Here is a 16,171-nt window from a genome sequence, read left to right as displayed (position 1 = left end):
GATTGATTGATTGATTGATTGATTGATTGGTTGGTTGGCTGGTTGCTTGATTGATTGATTGATCGATCGATTGATTGATTGAACCCTAATGACCATGCTTCCTACTAGCATTGTTATGATGATACAATCTTTAATAATAAAATTAGAGTACATCTTCATTCTTATGGGTTGTGCTGCCATTAGCTAGAAAAGGACGGGTTAAAGGATATTCTGGAATGTGTAAAAAATGCTGTGTCCAGATCAATGTTATTTTGAAGTTTAATACCTTACTGGTTACAGCACTGATGTCATTAATTGACATTAACTACCTTTCAAAATTACTTTTTTCTACAGCCATTTGGAATCAATGACACTATTGGATGCTTCATTGATCTGGACAATGGCTTGGTGAAATTTAGCAGAAATGGTAAGGATCATAATATTAATCATGATGCCTGCATTTTGCTTGCATGAATTCCTTTAGTGAGTATTTAATATTTTTATTTTTCTATAATTTGATGTTAGAAATAGAACAGTTGAAGTAATTTACAGTGACCGTATTAACTTGTGAGTCATGCAATTTATAAATGTGTTGTTTTTTAGCTTTTTAGTTAATGATCTCCATAATTAATTTTCTAGAAAAGAAATATACCTTTAGTTAATTATTTTGATCATGCTATTTTTGTTTTACAACCCCTACAGGAGTGGATTTTGGCAAGGCATTTGACATTCATGGCAGTCTTCAGGGAAGCACATTTTTTGCTGCAGTTGTATTAAAGGTAAAACATTATTATTTTATTGAACATACCCTGTCTGGTAAATATTTAAATGTTTCATATTGATATAGAATTTGATTTCAATATAGTGACATCTAATGATTGAAAACCTTTTCCTTTGTGCAGAATGCTGAGCTGTTGTTTAATTTTGGTGATTCTCCATTCAAATACCCACCTAAAGTAAGTGTAGCTTCCTCCTACATTTAAAGGTAGTGAAATATAGCAAAATATAACTAAAGACAGTGAGCCTTTAAATTTAATCTCATTGTTGTTTAATTTGAAGGGCACCAGTTTGCCTGCTTAATAATAACTGAGAAGGTTTTCATAAATCATGTACAATGACCTATTAAGACCGTTTCTGCTGAATTTTCGAACAATAAAGGCAAAAATGAAGTTACCAACAAGACCTCATAGCATAGGTACTGTTTCAATACAGTTAAGAAGAACCTATCGAAATTTTAGCTCTCAAGCCGACCCTGCGAGAGAAAAACGAATTTGAAGTTCTCCATATTTTTAGTTAAAATGGATGTTTTACATCATTCAGTTCAAAAGAAAACACTGTGCATTTTAAGCTTTTCTTATGAGGTTTGACATGAAAGTTCTCAAGAATGCTTTAGAATTAAATAGTGGGGTCAATTAGAGAAATGAATTACAGTGAGAAGTTTCAAACAGTATACAAAGTGTTACTGTGCTATGAGTAGATCTTTGGTAATTAATTTTTGCCCTCATTACCTGAAAGGATTCCATCTTTTTTTTTTTTTTTTTTTTTTTTTTTCCTTCATTTTTTTAATAATCTCTGGCAAGTGTATCCCGGGCATTCATTTCAAAATATTATTTTTGTTGATAGTCAACAGAAAATGTCTCAATTAGGCTTCAAAATTTTAAAATTGCGAGGAATCATAGGATAACTCCTGTCAGTGTGTAATTTTCCATATCTTGTATGCTTATCTGTTTAAGGGTGGATATGTAGGTCTGTCTAAAGCCCCACCTGATGCAGTGGCTACTTCAAATATCAAAGAAGGTAAGTCTATCAGTATGGTTCATTATGAAATCAGTTCTTGATTTGCCTAATTTTCTTTGCTCAACTAATGGAGTGGCTTTTAGATTCTTTTGTTTCTAATTTAGATTTGTACTGTGTTGATGTTCCCTTCCATTCTGTAAAAACCTTTCTAGTAAAATAAAAAAGGTAATAACCCTGGCCTGATGGGCCACTAGGCTCGTATGCAGACTTTACTTTTTTTGTTTCCCTCAGTGGTGATTCTAAACTTGTAACTTCTTCAATAACGTTTTGGCTATTGCTAGGAAACATTATATTTTGTGTTCCTACTTCCTACATTTAATTTAATGTCTCCTAAGGAAAGAATCTTTCTGAAGAAATATAGCATGATAAACATAGCATTAACTGAAAAACACGGAAAAAAAAATTCCAAGTTCCAGATGGGATTTGAACCCACGACCCTCCGTGATCTAGTCCGATGTTCTACCACTGAGCTACTGGAGACTCTGTGGTAAGCAAGGGCTGACCCGTCCCCAGTTGTCTAGCAGTCTTGCCTATTAATATTAACCTGAGAAGCGCGGGGAGCCCGAGGAGTGATGTGAAGGAAGAAGGAAGTGAGAGCTCCCCTTGCCTTTTCTCTTCCTTCCCATGATGCCCTCCGTTTTAAGTTTGACCCAGTCTCCCCTTGACTCAGCAGGGAAAGAAAAGACGAGTGGGGACGAGTCAGGAGCAAGGGTGAAATGTGGGTTTTGACTAGAACCGCATCACGCAGTCACATAGTCAAATCAGGACAGGCACTGACTATGTGACTGCGTGATGCGGTTCTAGTCAAAACCCACATTTCACCCTTGCTCACCATAGAGTCTCCAGTAGCTCAGTGGTAGAGCATCCGACTAGAGCACAGAGGGGTCGTGGGTTCAAATCCCATCTGGAACTCGGAATTTTTTCCGAGTTTTTCAGTTAATGCTATAAGGAGAGAATGCAGAACTAAAAACCAAACAGTAACATACTGGCACAAGATTAGCAACGTTTATGATCATAAGTTTTTCTTTTTCTGTGTTAAGAAAAGGAAATAAGTCTGCATGCAGGAGTCAAACCTGTGACCTTCCACAAACTGGTCAGATGCTCTACCACTGAGCTACAAGAGACTTGTGGGAGCTAGGCCATATAACAAGGTTCAAATGTGACAAACTTCCTGCATACTGCTAGGATTTGTTTGGTCAATGAGAGAGAATGTGTCTATGAAAGAAAATAATAATTAATCATTTCTTTCCAAACAACTTGGCTCTTATGAATGTTTTTATTTTAAATACACATGTATCTGTTTTACATTGCTTAGGGGCATCAGCCATGGCCCAACCCAAACCTGGAAAGTTTAATAACAGATGTAGTCCATCTGCAATCATTATGGAGGTGTGTATGACCACTGGTAATTCTTTTCAAATGTATTAGATCACTGTAATGCAATCCAATAAGTTTGATAGTATATGATGCATCCTTATCCATTCCTTTAACCTCTCAATAGAAACACTGACAGTTCAGTCTGTCATTTAGTACCGTATTTTCTCGATTAAACGCCGGGCCCCGAATAAACGCCGGGTCTCCAATGTAGACTGGTAAGTAAGCCTTTAAGGCATTTATTTGAGGTGTAATATGCTTTAGGTATGTTGGCAAGATACATTCATGTCACAAATAATGATAAAAAACCCTTGTTTAATAAACATTTTCCTCAAATAAACTGTGCCATTCAAATAAACGCCGGATCCACGGAATCAAGTTTGAAATAAACGCCGGGGGCGTTTAATTGAGAAAATACGGTACATGTAGTTCCCTGTTATGTACCAGTCCTTTCATTTCTTGTCACCATTATATAACCAGAAAATACCATTAGGTAGCATTATCAATAGGCATTTAATGTGCTTAGCAGGCGCAAAATGCTCCCATCCACAAGAAGGTGACATTTACCTTTGTAACTATTTTGTGAAAATGTGTCACTTAACAGCACTTAAACACTAAAAGGTCCACTTTATTTTTTAATATATGTTCCCTAATTGATATATGGTTTTTACAGTAATGATGAATGTTATTAATTTTTTTTTAAAAAAATTTCTTCTCTATTATCAGCCTTCCAGAGAATTAGCCCAACAGGTGTGTAATATTAATACAGTTAGGTATTTTGAATTGACTCTACTTGTCATCTCTTGATCACCAATGATACCACCACCTCAATTCAAATAATTTTGTGTTGAATGTCTAGACCCACAATCAGATCTCAAAGTTCAAGAAGTTTTTACCAAGCCCACAAGTAAAGTAAGTAGCTTTTAAACATTCGCATTTTGTTTTGGTACAATGAACATTGTTGTATTATTGTAGAGAGGCTATGAGAGTTACTGAAATTTATGTTATAAAGCACGCAAGGAAGTGAAAAATAAGTGTAGGGCAAAACATGATGCGCATGCACAGCCATGAGCCGCAAGCACAAGTCACAAGCACAAGCCATAAGCAAGTGTTTCCCCTTAATTTTTGGGTGCTCTTGTCATTTCCTTAAGATAACAGAAAAAAACCCCATCAAAGTTTTTTATTATTTTATGATAAAATTTTACTAACATTTGTAGAGAAGTTGGCTATGAACAAGGTTTTTGGTAGGTTTTGTATAGATGGTACATGTTTGCGTCAACACCGTGTTAAATTGTTTCCTTTGATAAAACAAGCACCATTTGAGTATTATAAGTGATACATTAGGTATTCCCACGCAAACGCCTTTCACAGTGTTTGACCTTATAAGTTTGGATTTTACTTTTATTGCATTTCAGAGAAGTTCTTTTGATTGGTGGAGAGAATGTAAAGACTCAAATTCAGATGCTAAATGATGGGGTGAGAAGTATTGCATTCTAAATCCTGACAAACTGCTTTAGGTAATTCGTCTCAATGATGACTCAGTCAAATGGCACATGAAGGATTGAAAGAAGTTTTAAGCAATCATTTATAGCTTAACACTTCTGCTAGTACCTGGAGTTTTTTCTCCATTTTACACCAACCAACAACAGCAACTACTAATCATAACAGTTTTACGTTTTTCTAAGCTGCTAATGGCTTTTTTGTTACTTCTGTAGGTAGACATTGTGACCGGTACACCAGGCAAACTTGATGATTTTATCTCCACTGATAAAATTAGCCTCTCTCAGGTATGTATGACCACTGCGCGAAACAAGAGCCATGTAGTTGTGGGGAGGGGGGTGGGGAAGGGGGATACCCCACCCTCTCCTACTTTGTTGTGCCCCCTGTTTCTGAATTTTCTTGGGTGTGGCCCTTTATGTGGTATACACAAACTGAAGTTTATAAAACAATTTTCTTTCAGGTTCGCTTCTTTATTCTGGATGAAGCGGTATGTACAGTGTCGCTTGTTTGCTTGATATCATTTATTTATATTAATGGAAAGCTTAAGATCCCACAGGCAACCTGCTAACGAGGAGGTTTTAGCATTTCGCAGCAATTAGACTTTTGTTCAGAGTAACGGGGGAAGAAATGGAGATCGAGTCAGCTAACGTCACCCCATTTTTGCATTTTGTTGATTCGCCCATTTTCTCGTCCAGTCATTCATTCATTTTTGTGTCTGTTTGTTTGTTTGATATAATTCTTCTTTAGCCACTCCCCATTCGTTCTTTCATTCTTGTTGGTTTCTTTACTTGCTTGTTTGTTTGCTATTGCTTTTATTCATTCAATTTGCTTATCATTTGAACATCAAATGAATCTCCCGTAAGCGACCCGAAACCCCAAAAGTCAAGCCTGTGTGGTCGCTTATGGGGATAATTGCTTACGAGATGTCAGAGCCCAATGATTTTGCTTTCTCTTTCATTCAGGATGGTTTACTAGCACAGGGAAATCATGACCTTATAACAAAAATATTCAGCAAGATTCCGAAAATGAGCCCAGATGGCAAGCGATTACAGGTAAATGAAAACCAACATTTTCTTTGAAAAAATGTTTGTACATGTATTTTTTGTTACTTGCGCCGACTTTTTTGTTTCAGTCTTGATCTTTTTTTAAAAGAATCCATTTCAAGATAAATGCTTTTTTAAATTACCGAGTGTATATGATGTAAATAACGTTTCTATTCTTTGACAGATGATTGTTTGTTCAGCAACCCTTCACTCTTTTGAAGTAAAGAAGTTAGCTGTGAGTTTTGTGTATTTTCAAATGGTCTAGTTAGTTGATGGCAAGTAGCACATTTTTAGAAGCGACCATTCTCTTAAATCTTCGTAAAACACCCTGTTACGCCGCAAAATGTAATAATCGCCGCAAAATGTATTACTAACGCAAAATGTAATAATGACGCAAAATGTAATAACATTGACGCAAAATCAAACAAAGTAGTTAACGCAAAATGTAATAACTTTTTAACGCAAAATGTAACAACTTTTCTAACGCATAATGTAATAACACAAAATGTTAGTTACGTTAGTATTACATTTTCCGGCGATTATTACATTTTGCGGCGTAACACACCCGAACAGATACCAATTCTTATGGACCAATCAGAAAGTTGCACGAGCACTTCTGACCATATCCATACGGGAGGTTGTGACGTCAACTTTCGATCCTAAGAGCATGACATGTTAGTTTGCAACCTATTTCAAATAAGAACATGCCTATTTTTGGCGTGACTTTCGTTCTGCAGAAGTGTAGTTCTCATGTAAGCTTGTAATTTTACTACTCCTCTAGTGTAGCAATTGCTATTGTTTTGGGCACTAGGGGTATTGTTGTTTTTTCTATTGTCCTGTCGAGGAGTCATTCATGTAAGAGCTCATGAGAGCTGCTACCTTACCTTTATTCGGCTGCCGTGCGCTGAGAGATGTTTTCTGTTTTAGGATAAAATTATGCATTTCCCAACCTGGGTCGATCTCAAAGGACAGGATGCTGTTCCTGAAACCGTCCACCACGTGGTAAATATTACATTTTATTACTATGCAAGTTCCATTATAAAAATACGGTCGTGAACTAGATTACTCTTCGGTTAAAGCGAGATTGAGAGTCAGACTTCATCGCGGTCAAACGCAGTTTTTCTTTCTATTTCGGCGAATTAATTTTGTTCATATTGAAATGATAGTATAAAATTACCTATGTAATGTAAATGAAGATAAAAATAGTTGCTGAATGTAAACATATTTCCATTTCCTCAGGTAAACGAGTCTTTTTACTTTTAAATATTCCGCATCCGAACCCAAGTGCTTTCACAAAGCGCCGACAAGTCCGCCTATCGCTACACGTAGAACCTTTTTAGTAAAGCTAAAAAAACTTAGTAAATCCTCAAAAGACCGGTAATCATAATGTATCGAACTTTGAACTGTGAAAATTAAGACCTTATCTTTGGAAGTACTATTTCCAGTTGTGTGTTGCATATCTCTGTCGTTTAACCGCGGTCGAGAGTCAGACAAGTACAGCCAGTGAGCTTGCACCGTATTCTTAACAAAGACTCTTTGCTATACATTCCCTCTCTCCTTCCATGAGTTTAAATGTGAAAGTAAACTAAGGTCTTTTCGGAGCCTTGTGCGGGTTTATAATGCTGGCACCTTAACTGCGGTACTTGTGACATGCAGTGGCTAGGAATTTTGCTACTGCTAGGGTTTAGTCTTTGATTTGTGTTCAGCCTCAACTATGACCGTACCATTTGATTTTGGTCTGAAATAACCTATGCTTTTGTCTGTAGGTTTGCCACGTGGATCCCAGAGTGGACAACTCTTGGCAAAAACTAAAGAATAAAGTTAAGGTGTGTAACATGTCATGATGTGCTATTGTCAGTCATTGGGGGTCTGCTGAATGGGGTTGTGCAGAAGCTGGGTGCCTTTTTATAAATCTCTTCTTTAAACAGCATGATCACTGATTATCTGAAGTGTTTCTCAACTTTAAAATCATCGGTTTAAAAGGGACTGTGTCACGGCTGAGTTAGGTTTATTTTATCACGTTTTGCCAAATACTCGTTATGAAACTTAATGTTTGCAAAGAAATTACTTCTATGGATCTAAATGACAAAACCATAGCTTCATTGCAACCAAATGTGTCTCCAGGGCGTCATAATTTGAAGTTACAAGCAAACAAGAATAACTTTGAAAACTGTTCAGCCCAACAACATTTCAAAAACCCATAACGCAATCCCTTTCAATCTCTGTCAATTTTGCCCATCCGTACCTTCTTTTGTATTTGCTGTGTTATTGAAACGTTTCTTCACGGTTTTAAGAGGTGTTTTTTATATTTCAACGAATTTGATGGTCATTTCTCCATGCCTAAACTTAGCTAAAATCCGTGCAACAGTCCCTTTAATTTGCCCCTGGGCTGTTTCTCAGGAGAACATGCAAAATGGCCACTGCTGTGAAGTTGCTCTTGCACTCTGAAGAATGCGAACAACAACAACTGAAATTTCATTTTGCTAATTTTAGAAAAACAGACAGTATTATTAACTTAAACTACCCTGCACATTATCGAGAAGGAAGGAGGAGGGAGAATGAATCACCTTGAACCACCTTGTGCGACATAATAAACAGTACCCCATGAAAACACTTGAATGGTAACACTCAAAAGTTAGAATTACCTTGTACAGTGGAACCTCGATTTAACGAACCTCTATATAGCGAAGTCCTCAATATAACGAACGATATTCTTCGCCCCAGCAATAGTGAAACATATGGAAAAGAACCTCGATATACTGACGAAACCTCGTTATAGCGAACATATTTCGCCAGTCCCTTGGCCCTTAGTTATATCGAGGTTCCACTGTACTGAGAGCATGAATAGATACGTCATACGGCCCCAACATGTTCAACCTCATCCAACATTGTCTGTTGTAATTGTTGGAGCCGTTAACTAGTCTTTGCTTTTTCCTTAGACTGATGGAATCCATGCGAAAGACAACACAAAATCTGGCGGTCAAAGTCAAGGTAATAGCTGTATGACGCACCTGAACATGGAACATTATATTAACTTGCTCATTAAAGGGACTATCTGATGTCACGGGGATTTCGCAGATTTTTGTTCTAAACTGTTCTGATATAAGTGATAGGCAACTTTACTCAGAACATTTAACTGAAGATATAACTTTTATTTGGGGATAGAAATCAAACTTCGGCTATAAAGATCGATTTTTGTGTTTTGCTGCAGCCGCAATGGCTGCAAGCAAAACACATTGAGAGCTGAAGTTTGTGCCGTAAGGTGTAAGGTGTAAGTGCCGTAAGGTGTAAGTGTCGTAACAGAGGAGAAATCTGAACTACCGATGTCAATCAAATCCATGAACAAACAAAATCGAAACCAATGAACCGTAGCGCTGATCGCATTCGAAGTTACGGGCCAAAGTATTCGAACGCAAACCACGTTGGACACGTTGGAAAACAGAAAACCGATTTAAAAGTATATCGCATTGGGAAAGAAAACAAACTGTGGCGCGACCACTCCAGTTTTATGAGAAAATTATTCTGCAGTTTTCATCATTTACGAAAAGAGCGAAGACTTGGAACCTCGCCGAAGGTCATAAATATTTTCTCCAAAGGACCGGTTAGTGCACAGTTTGTAAACTTCCGCTTTGAAAATAAACTTACCCTCACCTTGTCTACACTGTCTACAGCATACTAGTACTGTATTAACTCTGAACTTCATATTTTAAAATAAAATGTATGAACGTGTAACTTGTCACGCAAAGACAGCTGGAAAGGAATATACCATGCTGGTAGGCTGCACCGCTAATTGTAGCTGTATTCGAGCTATATAAAAGACAGCTAGAAACGAATTAATACTAGTCACATCACAATGGGAAAGAAACTTATTCAGTGGTTCACACCGTCGAAAACAAAGAAATATTAAAGGAAGTTCTCATTCACCAGATTCACTGCATCAGATGCAACATTCGTCAGTTCGTGTTTAAATGCGTGGCGACCAGTTTGTTTACTAGTTATTAAAAAATAATACGGTCTTCATTTAATAAACAGTTCATCCTTAAATTTCAGCTTTTCTACGACTGACAGGTAGGTACTATAGTATAAGCCCCGCTAAAATAGCTCGAAAGGGAAAGTTTTTTGAAAAATGAATTTTTGACTGCCAGACGCGCTGGCGCCACATGTTTATTTTGTGAAGATTAATTAAACGCCGTGAAAAATAGAATTTGATGTCCAGCGAGCCACTGCATCTTCGGCTACGCAGTCCTCAGTGAATCCTCCAACTTCACAAATTTCTAAAACTTTAAGAAAACGAACTTTCGCAGAATCAAAAATTGGTCCTTATCGATCTTCCGATCTTGTTGTGAAGACACTGAAATTCGACGAGTGTTCATGCGTGAAGGGATGACTGACGAATGATAATAATTATTTGTAAACTTTCGCTTTCAAAATGAACTTTGCGTTACGTTCAACGCCGTCTTTCTGTTGTTGTACGCCGGTGCGCGTGCGATTATTTATAATTTCTGAATTTTGATCAGTAAAATTATCAGGATTGAATTAACACAAAGTGACTACAATATAGTGCAATTATTAACCTGCACACAAGTGACAGACAATAAAAGACGTTGGATTTCAATCTCGACTCACTTGTCTTTCATCAACATGTTCCCTAAGACTTTGCTCTAGCAGCAAAACACATGGACCCATTGGGGCCCTATTTTTCTGAAAGCGCTCGGAAACAACTTGAAAACGTTGGCTTACGTTTTCAAATTGCAATCCATTTCCATCCTAGCCATCCGCAGCCAAACACGCTTTTAAACAGTTTTAATGCTCTAATATAGCAATTGTTAATAAAAAATGAACCATTAATTTTAGCTTTCCTACGACACAAATATAAATTTTGACTGTTCAAAAATCTGTTTAAATCCGTGACATAGTCCCTTTAACGAACATTCTCTTTTCTCTAGAATCTCTGTCTGAAGCAGTGAAGATTCTTAAGGTCGAATACCTAGTGACAGCAATCAATGAGCATAAAATGGACCAAGCAATCATCTTCTGTCGCACAAAACTGGATTGTGATAATGTGGAACAATACCTGGTCTCATTAGGCGGAGGTGAGAAAGCATCAGTATTAACAGCGAATCAATTAACTCTCAAACAAATTTTGTGCGTATATATTGTGATTTTGCTTTTGTTGAGCTCTCTGATTGGTTCAAAAACGCTTTCAACTTGTTTTAACCAATCGGAGTTAATCTGGTCTCTTTTCAACTTACCAGCAAACCAAAACCGACTTGGCATACGCGCGTTTTCCCGCGATCGGCACCAGTTGCTCGTTTTCCCGCGCTCAGGACCGGTCTGACGTTTACTCGCGCTCAGCAACACTTGCACGTTTTCCGCGCTCAGCACAGGTTGCACGTTTTCCCGCGCTCAGTGCCAGTTGCGAGTTTCCCGCGCTTGGCGCCGTTTGCACGTTTTCCCGCGCTCAGCACCGTTTCATGTTGTTGCTTCGAGCTCCCATTGGTTCACTGCGTTATTTACAGTTGTTCTGATTGACCAAAAGTTATTTGGATTTTTTTTGTTACTATAAAAGATCTTTTTCATGTTTACTTTTCCACAGGTCCTAAAGCCATGGTCAACGAGTATTCTTGTGTATGTCTCCATAGTGACCGATCCCCACAGGAAAGAAGAGCAAACTTGGAGTCCTTCAAGGTAATTTGCAGCTGTAGTTACAATTAAATATGCCATCCGAGTGAAGGCGATGTTTAAATTGGCTGTTTTACGGCGAATGCAAACGTGGTAAAGGGACAAAGGGAGGGGGGGGGGGACAAAATGTGCATTAATTTTCTTTGTTAATAAAGAGGGTTACTTTTCCTAATCCGTTACTGGTAGCTCTCATTGTAACAATAGACCATTTTCGAGTTCTGTTTGGAACGCCTCTGTTTTTTGTGTGCGGAACCTTGGATGAAAATTGGTTTGGTTCGCATAAAATTAAACGTTAATAAACCTATTTCTAGTATTAAACATTTTGCACCGCCCTCGTTTTACAGTAGAGGTGACGGGCAAAAAGAACAGAAGCTATGTAATATTCTGGATACGCGCGCTACGCTTAGGGACAGCTCTAATTGTCTCGTATTGAATTACAACAAAGACAGACAGACGGACGGACGGACGGACGGAAGGACAGAGAAGTCAAAGCGCCCGGTCATACCTGTTAAATCGGTGTTTCAATTTAAGACAAGTCCAACAATGGCGCACTTCTTTTTTCTTTCGTTAGGAAGGTGAAGTTAGATTCCTTATTTGTACTGATGTTGCAGCCAGGGGTATCGATATTACAGGTGTACCATATGGTAAGTCAGTGTAGCTTTTACTTAAACATTAAGGCAAAGCAAAGGGTTTCCATTTCTTTTTAGCCAATTACAAGCAGAACACTGTACAAGTACTCGCGAAATAAGAACACCGATGATCTGTAAAACTGATACAGTCGACGCCCTCTTTAACGGACACTCTCGTAAGCGGACAGCCCTTTTTACGGCCGCCTTGTTTGAAACCCCGTTTTAACTCCCATACAAACTCTGTATTGTTACATTCTCGTAAGCGGACATTCCCGTAAGCGACCGCGGACACTTTCAGAGATTACGACTTAGACGTTTTCATTGTAAAATCCTATTAGCAATCTCTGTATCTCGTTTTTTTTTTTTTCAATCAACTTCACATCGCCGTTCGTTACAAAGATTTCCGTGTTTTTTGTCGTCATCCACGTCCGTCCGGTTATTGTTAGCTGGGCAAGCTCCCGTAAGCGGCCATCTATCCCCTACACGTCTAATGGCCGCTTACGAGAACGATTCTCGTAAGCGGCCAGCTCCAGTTACGGACACTTTTTTCGCGTCCCGAGGGTGTCCGCTTACGAGAGCTTCGACTGTATAAAGTGAATAATACTTTTTCGAGTTGTCTTTTTCCTCTGTTTTAAAAGGATTCCTTGTGCACAGCCTTTAGTATAGAAATGAGTTTGATTTGAGTTTTTGAGGAAAAGTTATTTCCATGTTAAAGGTTGCACCAGTACTCGTTTTGCACCAAAGGAAAAAGTCATTAAAAAACGTTTAAAAAACGTTTCCCTGGCCATTCACTGTGCGTGATTAACACTGTACGGCGTACCCTAACAATTAAGAGTGCCGAAAATAACGTTGACATACGAACTTGTTACTCTTGTCTAAGATCCCCTCCTCCTCCCTCCACCTGACCTTTCCCCCATCTGCTCGCAATTCAAACCCAATTGCTTTATTTTTCAGTCTTGAACGTAACATTTCCTGACGATAAACAAAACTACGTGCACAGGATTGGACGAGTAGGAAGAGCGGAAAGGTAAATATTGGGAACAGTTAAACCTTCGTATTTAGCAGTCTTTTCCTATCGTTACTCTCAGGTAGCTAAAGCGTTTATCGTGTGGACCGATCCATCTCAACAAAATGAAAATGTTTTTCAATGCATGTAGTAACTATTCATGTGCTGTAAGTCAGACACCATAACTTACACTAAACCATCAAATTGTGACAGGGGGATTATAAGAGGGATCCTTACAGTAACCACTTAATGCTATAGACACAGCTCCATCAACACGCTCAGGTGTTTTGCGCCATTGTATTACACTAGATAAATAAATCCAGTGGAAAGCGTGGCGTGTTTTGTCAACACTTATCCACTGGATGAGTGATTTATCTGTTGAATAGCGTTCTCCACCCTTTGTAAAGCCAGGTTCTAATCCTTTATTTGACTTGAATCTGCGATGGAAACACTTCTTTCATGTACCAAATATTTGTCATTAATGGCAGTCTAAATTCTCCTCACAATACCAACACATTGTCAAAAAGACAAGTGTTGGGAATATCGCAAATCATCAATTGAACTGTCTTGTACCACCAAATTCTCAGAACAAATACATAAGGGAATGTGCGACAGTCAGTTAAGAGAGTCAACATTTCAAGCTTGACATTTCTTTTTTTTTCTTCTTTAGGATGGGCCTGGCAATTTCACTCGTTTCAGACGTCAAAGAAAAGGTAAAGTATATTTTCGTGCACATCAAAGCCCGTTATGTTGTAACCAACAAATGTGTAACCATAACCGAACAACTTTGAATCGTGAGGAGAATGGGAGGCGAAAAACGCGGGTGAGAAATAAGTGGCCACGCGGAAATCTTTACCCGCAGGCATTTTTTCTTGAGAACTTTTGTCTTGTTTATCGATAAAAGTTAGAGACAAAGATAGACTGCTTGCAATGCCAGGGTCTTATGCGGGGATCTCAGAGATCAGCAGCCTTGAGGGTTCTGCTCTGTTCGTGCAGCCCGTAGCAAAAGACCTTTCTCTTCTTGAAAGCCAGAGATAAACGTTGTTTTGGGGGCTCCTGGAGCCCTGTTTTTGCTGTCTTTGAGCTTCAGAGCTCTGTATTTCAGTTATGTTTAGCGGGTTAAGCGTGATGGCCTTAGGGCCTTATAATCTAATTTCGTTATATCAGGTGGGATATCCACTCTGAAGCAAATGTTTAACTTTTATCTCTTACAAAAACACGCACAATGGTCTTCGCCTTAATGGTCGGTTAGGGGAGATATTTCGGTCAATTGAATACCGGTATGCTTTAACTCTAGGTATGGTACCACACGTGTTCCAGTCGGGGTAAAGGATGCTATAACACACGGCTAAAGGACCAAGGAGGCTGTGCTATCTGGTATGACGAGAAACAGGTAAATAAATATTGATATCTGGACTTTTAAACTCTTCAGAGTATATTATGCGGTTTGCCTTTAGTTATCTAAGATTAAGTGTTTCGTCGAATACCTTCCGATTATCATCTGTTTTCTTCGTAGTATCTAGCTGATGTAGAGGAACATCTAAAAGAGACAATCTCTTGCATTCAGCCCAACATGAAAGTTCCACTGAACGAATTTGATGGTAAAGTGACTTACGGGGAAAAGCGCGGAAGAGCAGGTTAGTATTACACGGTTTGTTGTCAACTTCAAAATTACAAAGCTAGTACCCTTTTATCTATTCTCCTGAGTAAACTTATTGTTTTCGTCTCCTCACTCACAGTATTTAAGATCTAGCTTGTATGTTAATTTAATTAGTCTGTTGATGGTATAGTTTATACCGAAATATTACAATTTATTTATCAAGATCTTCATTTGTGGTCTGAATTGTTGGAGACAATGAACTTATTCGGGTTATCCTTTGTCCTTTATGTCCTGAAACTGTCATCACGTACTGGGTTCTAGTACTCTTTTCTTATAACAATGTGAGACTGCAGATATGAATTCCACACAATTTCTAACCCCCTCTTCCCCGATAAATTACTGTTGCTGTTAGTGGTAGTGATTTTTATTTTAACGTTTACTTAAGCGGCTGCAGCAACATTGCAGCAACGTTGCATATACCAACGTTTTTCAAGGTCTCCATCCCTAATTAAAGCTTGAGTGACTCATTATTTTAAGGGGCTAGCTGATAGGGGCAAGGAGAACACGAGACACCCTTGAAGCGAGGAAAGCGATAAAGTATACTTTCTCCCCTATTGACGCGTCTGGGCCAAACTTACGGTTTCTGAGTTTTAACGTCTTCCCTCTAAAGACGAAGTGTTCAACATGACACAAGCGTAGGACAGAGAAAAAATCTGTCCCCGACGGGAATCGAACCCATGGCCTCCCAGATACCAGTTGGGCGCTTTAGCCAACCAAACTACGAGAGACTCGTGGTGAGCTGGGCCATTTACTAGGTTGATATGTGACACGTGTCCTGCATACTCCTCTGATTGGCTGTATTAACATTGCCTCTGATTGGCTGTTTGATCAGCAACTTCGTTTTAATTGGCTGTGTGAACGAAAGCTTCAGTGTGATTGGTTGAGCATGATTTACTACCTGACTTTCTCTTTTAGAAATCCATTAAAGAGTGCTCTACTGAGCAATAAGCTATCATCCATACTAGCAGTATCAGCCTTTTTATGCACAATGTTTGTTTGTCTTGGCTTTAGGGGCAGTGTTTGAGACGCACACAGCAGAACTGGCGCCTTCGGTCAGAGAGCTGGCAGAAATGGAATTCAAGGCACAGACATCATTCCTCAGTTTACAACACAGGGACTGGATTAAGGCCTAATATATACTGTAATCACTTGCCTTTAGTGTATGGGTTTCCCTGGAAACTGCTCAAAGCATTTCGCTGCCGGTTAAACATCAGGAGAGAAAAGTCCATGTCTGGGAACTTCAAGATAAATCATCACGACAAAACGACGAATATGAAACAATTACTACGTATATAAGATGCCTTGTGGTACTGGATCTTGATAAACAGGTTTTACGTGTAACAATAACTAGTCAAACTGGTTGCATCATCGTCATGTGAACTGAAGAACAGAAATGGACAGTAAGGAAAGAATGCGGCTTATCTAAGCCCGTGTACTCAAAAGAATTATAAATACGATGTCAAGACATTGAAAATGCAATAAAATAATTGTTGGGTAATAA

At 38.5% G+C, this 16,171-nt stretch overlaps 1 protein-coding gene across 1 annotated transcript in view; it reads left to right on the top strand.

Annotated features, from left to right (window-relative positions):
• The window catches only part of LOC144651671 (ATP-dependent RNA helicase DDX1-like), a 25,098-nt gene extending 8,927 nt beyond the window's left edge, over nucleotides 1-16,171 (top strand). Inside the window, exons 10-32 of the mRNA XM_078511622.1 lie at nucleotides 334-406; nucleotides 682-758; nucleotides 882-935; nucleotides 1,713-1,776; nucleotides 3,092-3,165; nucleotides 3,877-3,900; nucleotides 4,010-4,062; nucleotides 4,566-4,626; nucleotides 4,866-4,937; nucleotides 5,111-5,137; nucleotides 5,613-5,702; nucleotides 5,878-5,928; nucleotides 6,621-6,695; nucleotides 7,460-7,519; nucleotides 8,633-8,684; nucleotides 10,640-10,786; nucleotides 11,290-11,381; nucleotides 11,947-12,019; nucleotides 12,959-13,031; nucleotides 13,681-13,723; nucleotides 14,308-14,403; nucleotides 14,527-14,647; nucleotides 15,682-16,171. Coding sequence (XP_078367748.1) covers nucleotides 334-406; nucleotides 682-758; nucleotides 882-935; nucleotides 1,713-1,776; nucleotides 3,092-3,165; nucleotides 3,877-3,900; nucleotides 4,010-4,062; nucleotides 4,566-4,626; nucleotides 4,866-4,937; nucleotides 5,111-5,137; nucleotides 5,613-5,702; nucleotides 5,878-5,928; nucleotides 6,621-6,695; nucleotides 7,460-7,519; nucleotides 8,633-8,684; nucleotides 10,640-10,786; nucleotides 11,290-11,381; nucleotides 11,947-12,019; nucleotides 12,959-13,031; nucleotides 13,681-13,723; nucleotides 14,308-14,403; nucleotides 14,527-14,647; nucleotides 15,682-15,803 — 1,674 coding nt within the window. The 3' untranslated portion in view covers nucleotides 15,804-16,171. The remainder of the gene's footprint in view (nucleotides 1-333; nucleotides 407-681; nucleotides 759-881; nucleotides 936-1,712; nucleotides 1,777-3,091; nucleotides 3,166-3,876; nucleotides 3,901-4,009; nucleotides 4,063-4,565; nucleotides 4,627-4,865; nucleotides 4,938-5,110; nucleotides 5,138-5,612; nucleotides 5,703-5,877; nucleotides 5,929-6,620; nucleotides 6,696-7,459; nucleotides 7,520-8,632; nucleotides 8,685-10,639; nucleotides 10,787-11,289; nucleotides 11,382-11,946; nucleotides 12,020-12,958; nucleotides 13,032-13,680; nucleotides 13,724-14,307; nucleotides 14,404-14,526; nucleotides 14,648-15,681) is intronic.

This window comes from Oculina patagonica, chromosome 4 (assembly GCF_052425735.1).
Source record: "Oculina patagonica isolate OP01 chromosome 4, crgOcupat, whole genome shotgun sequence".
Classification (NCBI taxonomy): Eukaryota; Metazoa; Cnidaria; class Anthozoa; order Scleractinia; family Oculinidae; genus Oculina; species Oculina patagonica.
This window is presented reverse-complemented; position numbering and strand designations above follow the sequence as displayed.